The 16,519-nt window shown below is 42.7% G+C and overlaps 1 protein-coding gene across 4 annotated transcripts in view; it reads left to right on the top strand.

Annotated features, from left to right (window-relative positions):
* Ate1 (arginyltransferase 1) overlaps positions 1 to 16,519 on the top strand; it is a 78,339-nt gene that overhangs the window by 23,709 nt on the left and 38,111 nt on the right. For 2 of the 4 annotated variants that reach the window (XM_067120346.1, XM_067120349.1), the window contains exon 7: positions 10,799 to 10,960. The exons of the other annotated variants lie outside the window; for them this stretch is intronic. In XM_067120346.1, the coding sequence (XP_066976447.1) occupies positions 10,799 to 10,960 (162 nt within the window). The remainder of the gene's footprint in view (positions 1 to 10,798; positions 10,961 to 16,519) is intronic. 4 annotated transcript variants of the gene reach the window in all.

Genomic DNA, 16,519 nt, shown 5'->3' with positions numbered 1-16,519 from the left:
CAGAAGAGTCTGCCTTACACTTGGGAGCCATAATGCCATTAAAAAAAGTTCCCAAAAAAGCAACACAAATGAGAGAGAGCGAATGAAACACAATTTAAGATGGTGTATAGCAAGCAAGGAACCAATGCCATCATCCCCACATTCAACACGAGACAACGTTATTCGTCCGTGCCACGTGCGAACTAGTTCCCGTGCAAAGTTTGAATTTACATCCGAATGATGGAACAAAAATTTTTTAATAAATTTATTGGAGACTGTGAGATGTAACCATGAAATGACATAGGTCGAGTACAAAGTAAACTGAGAAGCTACTGTAAACCGAGAACCTACTGTACGTAGCTGCTGTTGCCTCCTGTCTCCTGCTGTTGCCCTCTGGTGGAAGAAGAGTTTAAATCAGAGGAATTTCCTTTGGTTTATTGGCACTTGCTCAAGCATTGTGCTTTGCTTTATCTTCATTTAGTGGAGGAAAGAGGCCATGTAGAGAATAGGTTTTGGTTGTCTTAGAGTATTTCAGAGCCCATTAAGTATTTGGAGAACGAGAGCCAAAGCTTTGTCCTTCAATTAGAGAGCTTTTTGTAAGAGTTCTCATACTCTGGCACTCAAAGCTTCTTTTAAGTTTGCCAGAGCTTGTTTTCTGGTTCTTTGAAGTCATGGAGAACTGCCTCTTACAAAACAGGTGCTTTATCAGCACTTGAACTGTCTTCAGTCAAATATTCCATTTTCTTTGTTTCGTTCTTGTGAAGAGACGAACTCCAAACTAACAATTGTTTTGGACATGCAGAGACTGAGTTTATTGTCCAGGTTTCTCTTTAGATTGTTTAAGTTTTTATCTTTTACTGGACTTTAGCTCAGTATAATTGCCTCTTCTCTGTGCCAGCTTAGAGAGGTTGAGGTGACAGCTTAAGGAGTTTGTGGCACCAGCAGGATTTTAGCAAGGAAGAGTGTTGGAGTTTTTGATTTGTGCAGTCAAACCCATTTCTGACACTGCAGGCAAAGTTCTCATGCTTATGCTAACTCAGTTCGAAGAAGTGAGAACACTTATGCTCCTTTCTGTCATTAAAGGCTTTTTCTGCACAGGAAATGGCAGCTTTTTTGGCTTCTCCTTCGGGTCGTCTTCTAAGCCTGACTCTCTAAGGTGATCAAGGAGGATATAATGGTACAAGTTGTATTTATACCTTTCAGGGATCCATTCAGCCCTCGGGTTCTGATGGGAGGCCAATTGCAGATCTTCTAGCATGCTTGGAGAGGCTTAGAAGCAGAACCATAATTAGTAGAGGCACTGAAGGAGAGTTATGTTTCCTTTTGGGTTCTCCTCCACTGGTTTAGTCTCCTGTTTCTGTTCCTTTGTGTCTTCTCCATCAGGAGTAGCTCATTCTTTAGTAGGAGGTTGTAATTAGAGAGAATGCAATGGAGCAGGTGTCAGTAATTCACTGAGATTTTACCTCCAACTTTTTCTTAGCATCATAAGTAACTTGCATGGGAGGGATGCAGTTGTTGTACACGATGATGTTGGCACTCTTTTAGTTGGTGTAGTAAATTAGAAGGTTTAAGTTCTTGATGAGGCAAAGGGCCCATTAGTCTTCTTTGTACTTGAAGTTCATTTCAGCTTTCCAGAAGAGTTCGGTGTCCAACATGTCTTTGTGAACAGGAGGTGGGCTAGAATTGATTGAAATTTGAGGAAGAGAATTTCCCATTTGGATGCACCATATACAGAAGTTATTTTTAGTAACAAGGTAGTTTATATTTGGTAATGGTAAATGCATGCCAATACTGACAAATGGGCATTTGTGAAACAGTGTTCTATATCCATGAATTTTTTTTTTTTTTTAGCATGTAGAAAACAGAGTAAGAAGCTAAATGAAAGTAGTGCCAATGTTATAAAAATGATTGCAAGTCATTACAGAAAGTCTTTGTTCATATTTTGATAAGATTCCTTTATTTGGGTTGTTGAACATTTTATTGGGTTAAGTATAAAAAATGGTATGCATTTGGTATTTTATTTGAAAATTCCAGTGTACTGATTGTGGTAAGGTTTCGTTTCATTTCAATTTTATAAGTGATTGCATTTATATTTCACGTCCCCCGGATGTAGTATATTATTTAGTCATAGAGGAGGAGGTGTTATTTATATTGCTTCTTGAAAGTATAAGTATTGTGTATACCTGGTAATTTTCTTATAAGATATAGTGCTCATTTAAGAACTTATGTATATAATACTGTTATAATCTTTTGTTTTATTAATTGTACAACTTTGTCGCTTTTGGCATTAAACTCTAGTCTTGGAGATGATTGTCACTTTTTGAAAAATTAAAACATGATTTATAAAATTTACAGACAAATATTAGAATCCTTTTAGGGACTCTTGATGCAAAGGAGCAGTATCCAGTTTAAGCCAATTTATTCCTACAGAAATATGAACCTACACTTTCATAAATGGAATTTCTCGCACAAGACGTGCTTCAGCTTTCACTGACTAGCTAGAAATAAAATCCTATCGGGTGGGCATATGAGTCACGCAATCTGAGATGGCCTAGCTTGTCCACTGTGTTCTCAGCCGCAATAGCTTTCAGTTGTCACTGCATTGTCTCCCGTTATATGCTGAGATTTTTTTCTTTATGCATGCCACGTGCATTATTTCTTGTGTTGCTGCTGCAAATATGTTGCCCTCCTGTACCATGGTGATTGCCAGATTTATGTAAATTCTTGAGAATCTGAGGGCTGAGGTCGTAGTGTGTGTGTTTATGTGTGTGTGTGCTGTCATTGTTCATGGTGTGGCGCCACATGGTTGACCTCCTTTGTGCTTGGTGTGCTTTGAGGCCTGTGTGTTAGATGGCTTCCATGGAGGAAAGTAAGCCAGAATTTAGGTATCATGTCAGCAAAGGTAAACTGTACAGCAAATTTATGTCCAGAATAGTGATCCACTCTCTGTGTGCATCTCCTGTTGGGGAGAGAATGTTCAAGAGAGGCCATGCGCAGAGTGTGTGGGGTGGCAGACACCTCAGTGGGACTTGTATAAGAAGAGGAGACACAAGAAGGGTAGCAGTTCATCTAGGGAAACAACCCTAAGCCCTTCTTCCTTGCCACCTCTAAAATCCCCCTCACCAAAGGCTCCTCCTCCAGTGACACCTCCAACAGTTGCCATTGTCCCTCCAGTAGCAACTACCAAGGAACCAGTATCAGAAGTCATGGTAAAGAAAGTTTTGGACATCTTGGTAAAGCAAGACTAGACAGGTCAGGTAACAATGCTACCCCAGCCTCCCACCATCATCTTGCAACACATGTTGGCAGGGGCAGAGAAGGTAATGTTCTATCCTCCTTTTCCGTTTCAGGGGTGTGCAAGGTAAAGAGAAAAGGCACCTCAGGAGGTAAGAAACATTCCTGCTCTGACTCATTTGCCGCACAATTCCCCCCTACAGAGTATCAGCATTTGGAGAGGGGGTTCTGCAGTGGAATCAACAAGGTGGGGGAGAGCTTCCCCCCCCTCTCAATAGCCTCATTAGCTCCATCGTGTATCTCCTCTGTCTCCTGTCCCACCTCATGACAGCACCAGAGGGACAGGTCCTCCTCCAGGAAATGCAGAAGAAACAGATCCTACCAGAGTTCCAGCAGGACAGCAAGAAGGAGCAGATCAAGAAGGAGTCATTCCTCCACCAGAAGTCAGAGGGAGTGGGGCAGCAGATTGGCAAGGCATTCAGACAGTCATCAGAGACGTTCCCATTCCAGGAGTTGATTTAGAGACAGAAGATCTAGGAGCCAACTAGAAAGGTGGAACAGGTACTCCCAAGAGCAATGTAGTCATCGCTCGTCCTGTTCTAAATGTTGCCACCGGGAAAGCTATTCCTCCCCACCTTAGACCACTGAGACTCATCCTAAGGACTTCCCCCCTTAAGTGTTACCTAGCTCCCACCCAGGAGACTGAGGCAGTCGAGTGCAAGACAGCACAGCTAGGCCTAACCCCCCAGCCTAGAGGTCGATGTCCAGTGGAGAGTCATCCTCCACCAGCAGCACATAGGAGAGGTTGACAGGGTGGAGCACAATGCACAAGTAGAGCTGGCACAGTTGGAGACACCCGAGGAGGAGAAGGGGTTCGTAGAGTTTGTTGCACAAATATGATAGCGACTGGGATTGGTGGGTCCCCCCACTTCCACCCTGGATGACCCCTCTCCTGGCTTTCCTACTTACGTCAAATGGCAGAAACCACCCAAGAGGTAAGGCAGTCGTTATGCCTACCTTGGTCTCCTTTGGTGAAAGGCCTTATACAGAGTTAAATAATCTGGTTACGGGTGCAGAGAGCTCCCTGGCTTTAGCCAGATCAGAAAACTGTTGCCGCCTCTGTTACCCCATCAGATGAAGTATTACCTTAAAGAGGAGGCCTTCACGATCCCCAGGAGTCTGGACCTCGCCATCTGCAGGTTGGGGAACAATGGAACTTATGCTGGCCAGGACCATCAGAGCCATCTCCTGGTTTGACAGGTGCTAGGGACCCTGGCTATTGGAAATAAATGACTCGATTATTCCTAAGCATTGGCCAGCTATCTAGAACTTCCTGGTACCTCCAGGGAAATATGAAATGTGGAGCATCTTTGGGCAAATATGATCAGAGAGAATTGTTCCTGTCAGTAGTCCACAAGAACATCTCCCAGGAGAGTTTGCTGTCCCTGAGGAACAGCCCTTTGGAGGATTCCTCCTGCTTGTTCTGCCTAGAATTGATCCAGAAGGTAATAGAAATCAGAAGAGAGAGCGCACAAGTTACTCTCTTCTTGCAGGCCTCCTCTTCGAGACTCTACATCTGACCATGAGTATGACCAGCATAGCAGCACCCCTCAGCAGTCAGTACCACTCCAGCAGAAAGCATTCCTCCTCACGGCCGAGGTTCTGTCAGCAGGGGCAGATTGGGGGACCCAACAGAGTTGGAGACAATGGCCCACAGACTTTTTGAGCATCCCAGCCTGCCCTTAGGAGAAGTAGCCACCCACAGCAAGAAAGGAGGATCAAGGTGAGATGAAGATGTCCTTGCTCAAGCCACCACAAGTCAGGGGGTGTGGGAAGTTTCTTGTTGGACAAGTGGATGGTGTGGCAGCAGCACGGAACAAAGGAGTGGGCAGTGGTGGTCTTCAAGCAGGGGTACACGTTGCCCTTCGATCTAACAAAAGCTCTTCTGTCCCAGTTTCCCATCCCATTTCTGTCCTACCAACCCCAACCTCCAAAGGGGAGAACCCTGCAGACAGAGATAGATACTATGCTACAGAAGGGAGCAGTGGAAATAATGAAGAACAACTCCCCAGGGTTCTACAGACACCTTTTCTCGGTGGAGAAGGCCTCCAGGGAATGCAGTCGGTGATAGATCTTTGGGCTTCGAACAGCTTCCTGCAGCAGACATCCTTCTTTGTGGAAACACCTCAGTTGGTCTTGGCATCAATCAGGGAAGGAGACCTCATGATCTCCATAGACCTACAGGGTGCCTACCTCCAGATTTCTATTTACATGAGCTCCAGGAAGTACCTGTGCTTCATTTCCAAGGGCATAAAGTACCATTTCAGGGCTCTACTTCAGTCTGTCAACAGCAACCCAAGTCTTCACCAGACTGTTCCTGCTGATGTCCTCCTGGGCACACAAAGGGCATACAGCTGAGGAGATACATGGAAGACTGGCTAATCCTCGCCCCATTAAAGAAGGAAGCAAAGTGCCAGGTGTTAGGTGTCATAGTCAACCTGCCAAAATCCAACCTGTTCCCCAAGAAGAACATCAGGTATCTAGGGATGAGGGCCTTCCCGTCTTGAGGAGAGGGCAGCTAACCTGCTGAGCACCTCCAATGACTTCTTCATGGAGGCTCTCCAATCAGTGAAGGTGGCAGGTTCTTCTGGTACATCTAGTGTCCTTCAAGAAGCTGGTTCCTAGGGGCAGGGTGCATATCTGGTTCTTCCAGTGCCAACTGAAGGAGAACTAGCGCTGGCCAAAGAAGGGCCTGATCCAGCTCATAGAAGTGACACAGAAGGTGAGGGAGGATCGAGCATGATGGAGAGAAGTCTTTAACTTCATGTAAGGGGTTCTGCTCAGCAGACCAGGGTTCCAGTCAGCAAACCACTGCCCAAGAGGTTCTGGTATTCTCCTCCTAAAGAGTTTGGTTGCACGCACCTCAATGGCAAGTATGTTTCAGGGACATGGGGCCCAAGCATGAAGGAGCACATCAACCTCCTGGAAATAGAGAAGTATGGTTAGTCCTCTATTACTTCCAACACAACCTAGCGGACCCCTTGGTGGTCATCATGCATTACAACACGACAAGCAAGGAGAGATGATGTCTTTGGAACTGTGTGGTCTGGCAGTCAAGATTCACAAGTGGTCAGCAACCTGGGGCCTGGAAATGACTGTGAGATACATCCCAGGAAAGAAATACATCATCTCCAATTGGCTCACCATGAAGGATCAGGTCACAGAAATAGTGATCATTAAGCCAGGAAGTAGTAAACATATGGTTGGAGCTTTTGAAGGGCCCAGCAATAAACCTATTCGCCACACCCTGCAATGTGAAGCTGCCCCTGTACTGCTCCCAGTCCCTGGCCAGAGAGCTGCAACACTGGACGCCTTCCAGCACCCATGGGACAATCTGGATGTCTATCCCTTCCCCTGTTCAGTCAAATGAGAATGGTCCTCAACAGACTACAACTACCAGGGCCTTTGCATGATGTTTGTGGCTCCCATGTGTCCTCAGGCAGAGAGGTATGCAGACTTACACCTGCAGATGGACATCCCAAGGGAACTAGTATTGCAGATGCCCACCCACTCTACCATTGCAGGAGCACAACAGAAGGTATCATTGGGTGGTGTCGTCCCTCCTTCTCAGATGAGGGTTATTCAACAGCTCCTTAAAAAGAAGGGATTTTTGAAGGGAGCTGCTGTAGCCATGACACACCCTCAGAACATCCTCCATCGGTAAGTACAATAACAAGGAAATTGGGCCGAATTCTGTGGTTGGTGCAGTCAAAGTTGTCATGTCTGCCCAAGGTCTATGTGAAGGAAGTGGCAGACGTCCTAACCTACCTACGTCAGGAGAAGGCCCTCTCAATAACAGCAGCCAAAGGATTCATGGCGGCCCTCGCCCAGGTGTTTAAGCCAAGGGGCATTGACTTGCCCAACTCTTGGAAACTGTCCACGATCATCAGGCTTCAAGAAAAAGCACCCTTTGAGGGAGGTCAAATCCCCAGAGTGGGGTGTTATGAGGGTCCTAGCCAGCTTATGTCATCCTCTTTATGAGCCCCTACATTAGGCTTCCAACAGGGACCTAACCTTGGATACATATTCCTCCTGGCCCTTGCCTCAGCCAAAAGAGTCTGAGAACTACTTGGGTTCTCCTGCAGTGTCTTCTACCCAGAGAGGTGGTCCTCCCTGTCCTTGGAGTTTGTTCTGGAATTTATGACCAAGAAACAGAACCCTTCTGTCCCAGACCTAAAGTTTGCGAGGTTCTCAGTCCCTTCATTGAAAGATTTCATCAGGGATGACAAGGAAGAAATGTTACTGTTTCTGGTAGGAGCCCTGAAGTAGTACTTGAAGAGGACAGCCCCCCCATAGACAAGTATGTAAGAGGCTGTCCATCAGCGTGGGAAGGAATAAGTAGTATCTAACAACACCATCACCTTCTGCCTGAGGGTGGTCATAGTCAGGCTTACATCTCCAAGGAAGGTGGGAAGGCGCCTCTTGGAAGAGTCAGGACTTATGACATCAGCTACAAGAAGAACCACTCTGTTCTACAGGTCCTGAAGGCAGACATGTGGAAGCAGCAATCCACTTTAAGTTCTTCTACCTGAGGGACCTAGTACACAAGTCCCTGGACACATTTATCCTGAGGCCAGTAGTGGAAGTCCAGCAAGTGATATTGGGGCTCTGAGCCCCAGGAGGAATGCCCCACTGGAAAGTGGACAGGTCACCAGAAAGAGCGTTGTAAGGAAGTGGTGAGTATTGGAGGGGAACCTCCTCTGAGGGGAAGTGATAGTATTAATTGTAAGTAGCAACCTGAGACAGTGAGGGCAATTTTTTTTTTTTTTTTTTTACGGTACATCACCTACCATAACAACAACAATTCAGATCTTAACCAACTCATTTGCAGGTGATGTACCTCTTTTGCTTTATTTACTAATTATACAATACAAAGTTGTATTACAATATATACAAATGGACTCTGCTGCCTCCCAGATGGTACCAACTTGCGCAGGTCCGCCCAGCATGATTTCCACTCAACAAGGCCACCCCTCGTAGCCCCATAGGAACGTCAAGATGGGCCTTCTCGTGGACCCTGGCCCTACATCACGTCGCTGCCGCCAGACATGCCCTGATAGTTTCCATATATTGTAAGACCCCCTTGTAAGGTCTTGACACTAAGGAGATCGACATCCTCAACTTCTTACAGAGTCTCACAGTTGCTCTACTCAGCAGCCTTCTCCAATTGATAGTCACGGCCTCTATTGACGGGGTTTTTCTGGTGATCTCTTGGACTCTCGTTTTGATACAAGGCTTGTCGTACTTGATGATCATCCTGTGGAGATTGTCCAGGTTCCCTACATTACCATCGCCACAGACCTGGACGTCGATGACGATGGGCTCCCCCACATTCCAAATGAAGAAGTCCGGTTTCTGCAGGCCCTCTCTAGTTGGTATTCGTGGCTCGCTGGTGACACTGTATCTGGCCTTCTCTGTTCTATCCTTAATACATTCCTTGATCCTGTCGTGCCGGGTTATCCTCCAGGGTTGAACAGCTGGACATACTTGTAAAATAAGGTGGAGAGTCCCTGGAGCAGTGCAGCCAAGGTCGCATTGGCCACTGACATCCCAGCCTCTGGCACTTCTAACTGGCATCTGGAGGAGGCCTTGAAGGAGCTTGATGCAGCTGACAAAGGTGCCATCTCTCAAGAGATGATTGCCAGAGTCAATCCACTTGGGCTTGGGGGCCTGCAGAGCTTCCTCCAGCCCACTTCCATCTACTGACGTATATAACTTGTCGGCCCAGTCGACCTCTGCAGGGGCGATAAGTTTATCAAGTTTCCCAGCTGAAATAGTTGAAATAGTTTTGACTAGGGGATTGCTGGACTCACTTAGGCGCCGATAGCTGTTAAAGATGGCCCTCAGTGTCTCGACGCTGAAGTTATATATTCCAAGGCCCCCCGCAACTCGCCACCAACTGGGGCACACCCATCTCTGGTAGCAGGGGAAAGATTGTCCTCCCTCTAAAGGGTGAGGTTCCATTAATGGAAGCATAGTTTGTATTTTCATAGGAACAAGTAACAAATTTTAAAAATAATTTTTATTTTTCTTAGGATATGAACCATAGTTTTCATAAAGGAATTCACCCTCTTCTCCTACCCCTCGCTTTTCCAATCTTTGCCACTATAGGGAGTTGTTTATAATGGCCATCTCAGGTCACATGACTCATAGGCCTATCCAGCATGATTTTGTTTTTTATAGTTAGTGACAGCTGAAGCGTGCCTTGCAGAAGAAATTCCATAACCTAGGAAAAATACAAATTATTTTTTAAGTAAATTTATTTTTTGTTACCTAAAAGTTTTGATTTCTTTGCTTGGCAGTAGGTATTCAAAGCATGTGAAATGGGAAATTCAACAGTAAAGTAGCTTTTGATTTATTCAGGGTATTGATTATCTTTTTCTAAACTTTAGATTACTTTCTTTTTTGTACGTAGTTTTACTTCGAACTCCAAGGTTTTGAATTGTTCATTTAGTATATTGTAATATGCAAGGATTATTGTAACATTTACACTATTAAATCTTGCACAGGTTACCCCATGTTTTATCAGTCCATTGAGAGAATGTGGCTATTAATCCTTCAAGATTTTTGTTAAGAGTCCAAAAGTTGTCTATTGTAAAATACACTGTTCTTGCTTACTGCTAAAGTACTTAGAGAATACTGTACATCTTTTATCATGTTATGTAAATTTTTAGTTCATGAGAAAATTATGGTTTTGGCCCCTTTTTGTAGCCAAACAATTTTTTTATTACTTTTCACATTTAAATATTTGAAAACCCTAGTATTTTCATGTTTCTTCAATGACACCCAACAACAAAACATTTATGGATAACTTTTTTTTTGTATAGTTGATGTCATTGGAATCTCAAGGGATGAAATTTGCATGATGTCTTTAGAATCTCAAAGGGTTAATCTCATCCATATCTATTAAATAAGATAAGGTCCTTTAATAGAGACCATTTCTTTCCATAAATAAACGACAAAAGAAAGGAAAAATTGTAGTTAGCTGTAAAGCATTTGTTAGGATAAGTCTTTGTTAGAAATCTATCCTAATGAATAAGTCCATAACTGAGGACTCCCAGTCTGTGCTCTGTCACTGTGTTAAAGTAAATACTGCTATATCTTCAAGTAGCTTTGTACCCTTAAGTATTTTCATATGTGACATTTTTGAAGCTTTGTTGTGTTTATGGAAGGGTTCATTTATTTTTTGATGGCTGATAGGATGATTGTCCAGTATTTTATGGTAAGCTCATAAAAAACAGTATTGTCTTTTTTATGACTGAAAATTTTCTATGCATTTTTCAGTCCTTTTTAGTACTATAAAGCAGTGCAGATGTAACTGGTAAGGCAAGATTTCGTATGTCTCAGTTTGCCAAGGTACTCCTGTCACTGTGTCTTCAGTTTATGATAATTCCTGTGTTTTTTATCCATATAAATAGAATGTTTGACTTTATCTAGCAAACTAAAGAGTATAAAAAATATGGCTAGCACTAGCATTTTGGATTATTGATAATTTTAGTAATAATTACAATTTGTCAACTGTCAGGTTAAGTTAGTCCGATCCCATCCTGGAAGTATGGGATTTGTCCAAACTTTCGGCATTGCGCATAAGGTATACCAAAAATACCAGATTAACATCCATGGCGACAGTCCTGATAGGTGTTCCGAGTCACAATTTAGGCGGTTTCTTTGTAATTCTCCACTTGAGGTACATTTAAAGAGACTTCTGTGATTTTCCTCTGTTGTGGCAAAGGAAAAAAAAAAACTTGGAAGGAAACCAGTTATAATGTTAAAATCCATTCAGCAAAATAGTTTGGTTTTACATGGGGTGTATTTTAGAATACTTTGTGGTACAAATGCTATGTATTGTTTTTAGTATGATGAATTTGTTTGGTAGACAGCTGTTTCCTTCCATGTTTTCCAGTTGCTTGCTTGTCTTGGCTATCTCTGATATCTTCAGCCTTAGCATTGATACCTTCTCCTTTTCAAGTGCCTATCTTATATAAATTTGTCATGCTTTCTTTCTTTGATATTTGGGGGAGTGGGAAAGGTATTTACACCCTGGTGAAAGTTTTAAGGTAATTAAATTTATCCCTCTGTAAGAATGAAATCAACCACTTAAAATCATGTGAATGCTTATAACCCCAACTTACTTTGTTTTTTAAACCTCAGTTTTTTTTTTTTTTCATTAATTTTAATTTTATTGACTAAGAATCACAATTAGAAACTTCTTTATGAAACTGACAAAGCAGAATGGTTGTATTTGCTTACAGATATATAAGGAACATTTATATTTGTATAATCTGTTTCCATCATGTAAGTTTGTGGGCCAATCTACCAGGAAGCTTTTTTTTATATAAATTAAGCTCCTTGCATAACTTAATTGTGTTATTCAGGTTAATTGATTAGTTTTGCCAAAAGTTCTCACAATCTGCTCAGGCAGTTTCATTTACTTAAGCCAAGTACTGAGTTGTCTTGAATGTTGTATTTGATTTGCGGATATCACACTTGAACATGGTGATATAATATGGGATAGTGATATAATTTGGGGTAGAGTAGTAATGCTGAGAGGATTTTTCTCGAGTGTGTCATTTCCTTTGTTGCTGTTCTTTCAGTGCCTTTGAAGTGTGGATGGCCCAGCACATACTCACTTTTGAGTTGGTTCATCTATTCGTTGTTTTTATAAGCTCATTGAATATGGTAGCATGATGTAAGGTAATTTTCATGGCATAATTTTTCATGGCAGTGTATTTGTGTAAATTATTCTTCACTGGAATACATTGTCTGTCAGTCTTTGCAACATGCAAAACTTTGCCAAACAGCAAAAGAAACGGACATTTAGAATTCGGTAACAAGTTGAGGCCTTTGAATGATCAAATACTATCACAAGAAATAAAAGCTTATAGAAAGTTTCATTCAGTGTTCAGTTTATATTTAATTTAAAGAACAACTGAGGTGAATGTTCAGTATTACTGTATTGAATTATTTTTTGTGTTGTGTTTATTGTCAGGTTGTTAATAAGTAAAATTTGATTTACATACTAAAACCAATGCTGTTCCCATGTTTTGTATATGTATAAAAGCTGGTTGGTAACTGTATATTAGGAGCTGCTGACAAATTCAGGAGAGAGATTTATGCTCTATATTGAGAAGTTTAGGGTCATGAATAAAAGCATTACAGTCAGTCCTTGCTTATCTGTGGCGTCAGGTAATGGCGTTCCGGTTTCAAGGCACTTGGCTAACAACGTCATTAACCAGATTTTCGGCAACGGAAGCGATTTTCGGCATCAATAAGCAGTTTATCGGCGTCAGTAAGCAGTTTATCGACGTCCGTAAGCGGTTTATCAGCACCAGTAAGCAGTTAACAGCACCGATCAGCGGTTTATTGGCACTTACAATATCGTAAACACCATTTATTACAGTAATAATTATCGGTGATTTTTGGTTAGCAGCGCTCAGCCTACAGGAACAGGACCTCCACCATTAACTGGGGACTGCCTGTATTACCCAAGAAAAATAATGAGACTTCATATGTTGAGAGCTAATTGTTTTAACTTATAGCTTTGGTTGAACTTCTGAATAATAATAATAATAATAATAAATAATGATAATAATAATAATGTTAATAATAATAATAATAATTAATAATAATAATAATACAGTAATAATAATAGTATATGAAGGTAAGAGACCCTCTTTCAAGCATGTTTTGTTCAAGAGGATGGCAGCATCAGTAGGAGTATTGACAAATGGTACCAGTAGGAGCCTTGCCCCGCCGCCCTTGAAGACGTCGTCTTCTATTACAAGGGAGTGTTCCACAGGAAATACAAAGAGGACGAGCGAGCTCTTCGCAGTATCATAAAAGAAATCGTCACCCATACAGACCCTGCAAAAAAGGTTAAATTTGTAATTTACTACAAAAGCAAGAACAGCAGCCTGATCATGGAAAACAACCTGGCCCCAGTTGTGCAGGACCCCCTGAAGAAAACCAGCGTTGTCTACCAATACAAATGCCCTGTTCAGGAATGCCCCGGCGCCTACATTGGGATGACCATGATGAGATTTTCCAAGAGGATCTCCTGCCATGCTCAGGAAGGTGCCATCTATAATCATGCCAAGAATATCCACAATATTAGAATAACCCGAAAGGACATAATTCCTAATATCGGAATTATTGATAAGGCGACAGACCACCACCTCCACCTCCTGGAGGCCCTACACATCGGAAAGGAGAGACCTAGCCTCAACACCACACAGGAGACGTCCCTCCTCACGACGGTGGCATGTAGGCCGCCGTCTGCCAGCACCCCAGAGCCGGAGAATGAACCAATCAGGTGGTGGCCCAATCTACCAACAGTGACCTTCCCCATACTATCCTCCCAGTCTCCAACGTCTGCATGCGGAGACCAGTGTGAGCATCGACCTCTGGGAGACGGTTTGGCCCAGGGACTTAATCCCCAGAAGCAGCCAATGAAAATTCAGTCCTCACAACACAGGACACCTGGAACACTATAAATACCGCCTGATAACCCCATTCCAACCAGAACAAGCCCACCCTTCTTTGAGAACAAACTGAAGATGCGGTTGGAAACGTTGGAATTCCTCTACGCCCTTAGAACAACAAAGAAGATTTCCAGAAACTCTACGGTAATCAAACGCCCCTCTTAACTTCCATTTCTTTTATGCAATAAAAATTAATAATTCAAGAAACCAATTCCTTATCCAGACTATGAATATCAGCCCCGATGAGAAGAAAATAATAAGAATTGAGAAGACCATATATAAAATCAATTCCACTGATGCTGCCATCCTCTTTTAACTAAATATAATAATAATAATAATAGGGAATAGCATCAAACACATAGATGAGACAGGATACAAATACCTGGGAATAATAGAGGAGAGGATATAAAACACCAAGAGATGAAGGATGTGATTAGGAAAGAATATATGCAGAGACTTGAGGCGATACTCAAGTCAAAACAACGCCAGAAACATGACGAAAGCCATAAACACATGGGCAGTACCAGTAATCAGATACATCGCAGGAGTAGTGGAGTGGACGAAGGCTGAACTCTGCAGCATAGACCAGAAGACTAGGAAACACATGACAATACACAAAGCACTATACTCAAGAGCAAATACAAACAGACTATACATAACATGAAAGGAAGGAGGGAGATGTCTACTAAGCATAGAGGACTGCGTCAACATCGAGAGCAGAGCACTGGGGCAATATCTGAAAACCAGTGAAGACGAGTGGCTAAGGAGTGCTTGGGGAGAAGGACTGATAAAAGTAGATGAAGACCCAGAAATATACAGAGACAGGAGAATAAAAAACAGAACAGAGGAATGGCACAGCAAACCAGTGCACAGACAGTACATTGACAGACCAAAGAACTGGCCAGCAATGAAATGTGGCAGTGGCTACAGAGGGGAGAACTCAATAAGGAAACAGAAGGAATGCTCATAGCAGCACAAGACCAGGCCCTAAGAACCAAATATGTCCAACAATAGATGGAAATAACATCTCGCCCATGTGCAGGAAGTGCAATATGAAAGACAAGACCATAACTCACATAGCAAGTGAATGTCTGGCGCTTGCACAGAACCAGTACAAAAAGAGGCATGATTCAGTAACAAAAGCCCTCCACTGGAGCCTGTGCAAGACACACCAGCTAGCTTGCAGTAATAAGTGGGGACTTGGCTTGCTGGGCTTGCCACTCGAGGAGGAGGATGGCTGTTGCATTATCTCAGGGACTTATCTCATTGTTCCCCTGACTGTGATTGGAAGGATGAAGGTCTCCTGAGAGACGTTAACTTTGAGTTTCCAGTGAAGAATGGCGAGGACCTCTTTGTAGGCGAGGCAGCAGTGGTCCATGTCACTGTCAAGAATTTTGCTATTTCTCATGATCTGCTGGTATTGGGGGCGTTGCTGTGTTTCCTCATGCACATTGTTGGTATACTGTGCCTTCATGTAGATGGACAGTGATCCTCTTAAGGCGATTCGTGATCCTACTGATGTGTGAATGATGACATCCATTCTTGGGGCAAAGCATTTGCTAAACAACTACTCTCTCTTCATGAAACCGATATTAACGGTGGGGCTATTCTTCATGAGCCACTGGGCAGTCCTCAAATCCTTATATTAGATTGTAAGGTTGACCGCAGTGTCTACTTCAGCAGGGTTTACATCAGCCAGAGTGATATCTTTCAGGGCTGCCTCGTCCATCTTATGCTCAGTATTCCTATATCCCTTGAAAATAATTTTATGGTCTTCATGCCCTCCTGTGGGCCTCAGCTCTCGTGCGTGCCACCACCACCTATCAACAGCATTCCTTGACACCCATGTGATTTGATGTTAAGAATACCTGTTGGCAGCTAGTGTCTGGGAGATGTGCTCAAGTTCTTTGGATGTGGTACTCCAGGAAGAGCAATGAGGGAGGGCATGGCCAACATAGGCATTTATAACCGATGTTTTAAATTTAGCAGAGCATTTGCTGTTGCTATCAAGACAGAGCATGATGTCTGTCGGTTTTCCTTCCACCTTCATCTGGAAGCTTCAGCGAGTGCTGGTGACATGGATGTCCAAGGAGGGGATGGTATTATCAACAGTTCTCTCTCACACTTGCTAGAAAGAGCTGGAGACACTTTGTAAATCATTTGAAGAAGAAATAGTTCTCCACTTCATGTGTGAGAGGTATTCTTGTACAAAGAATATCATATGAATTATGCAGCTCTGCATGTTATTAGCTGTTTGAGGGACATAGGACATATTCTACGCCTAGGCATTTTTACCCCCTTCAGTGCCATTGGACATAGAATAGATTTGGGTAAAATATATTTTTTAAATCTCGAAAAATAGTTCCAGACGTATCACCAAGATGTACTATGCCAGGCATGTTGGAGGGATGCCAAATGCTTGTTGAGAGGCCCCAGCATAGAGATGTCATACTTTGGTTTCAGTTTATTCAAGATGCCAAAAGGTGTTACTGGGGTCATGCCAAAGGGCAAAGTTGCAAGGTGGTGTAATGTTGTTTGTATTAGTCACAATTTTGTATTTCTGGATTTTGCCATGAAAGATTTATGTACAGGTACATAGAAATCTTATAGAATAGAAAGATGATGTTACACATATACAATCAGGTTTAACACAGAGACCCATCTGTCACACCCAGAAATTTATAAAATATTTTCTCTCAGTATTTTCTCATATATTTTTTGTCCAAAATATACAAAGCAGTATATATATGAAAAGGAAACTTTGT

Source organism: Macrobrachium rosenbergii, chromosome 18 (assembly GCF_040412425.1).
Source record: "Macrobrachium rosenbergii isolate ZJJX-2024 chromosome 18, ASM4041242v1, whole genome shotgun sequence".
In the NCBI taxonomy this organism is placed as follows: domain Eukaryota; kingdom Metazoa; phylum Arthropoda; class Malacostraca; order Decapoda; family Palaemonidae; genus Macrobrachium; species Macrobrachium rosenbergii.
This window is presented reverse-complemented; position numbering and strand designations above follow the sequence as displayed.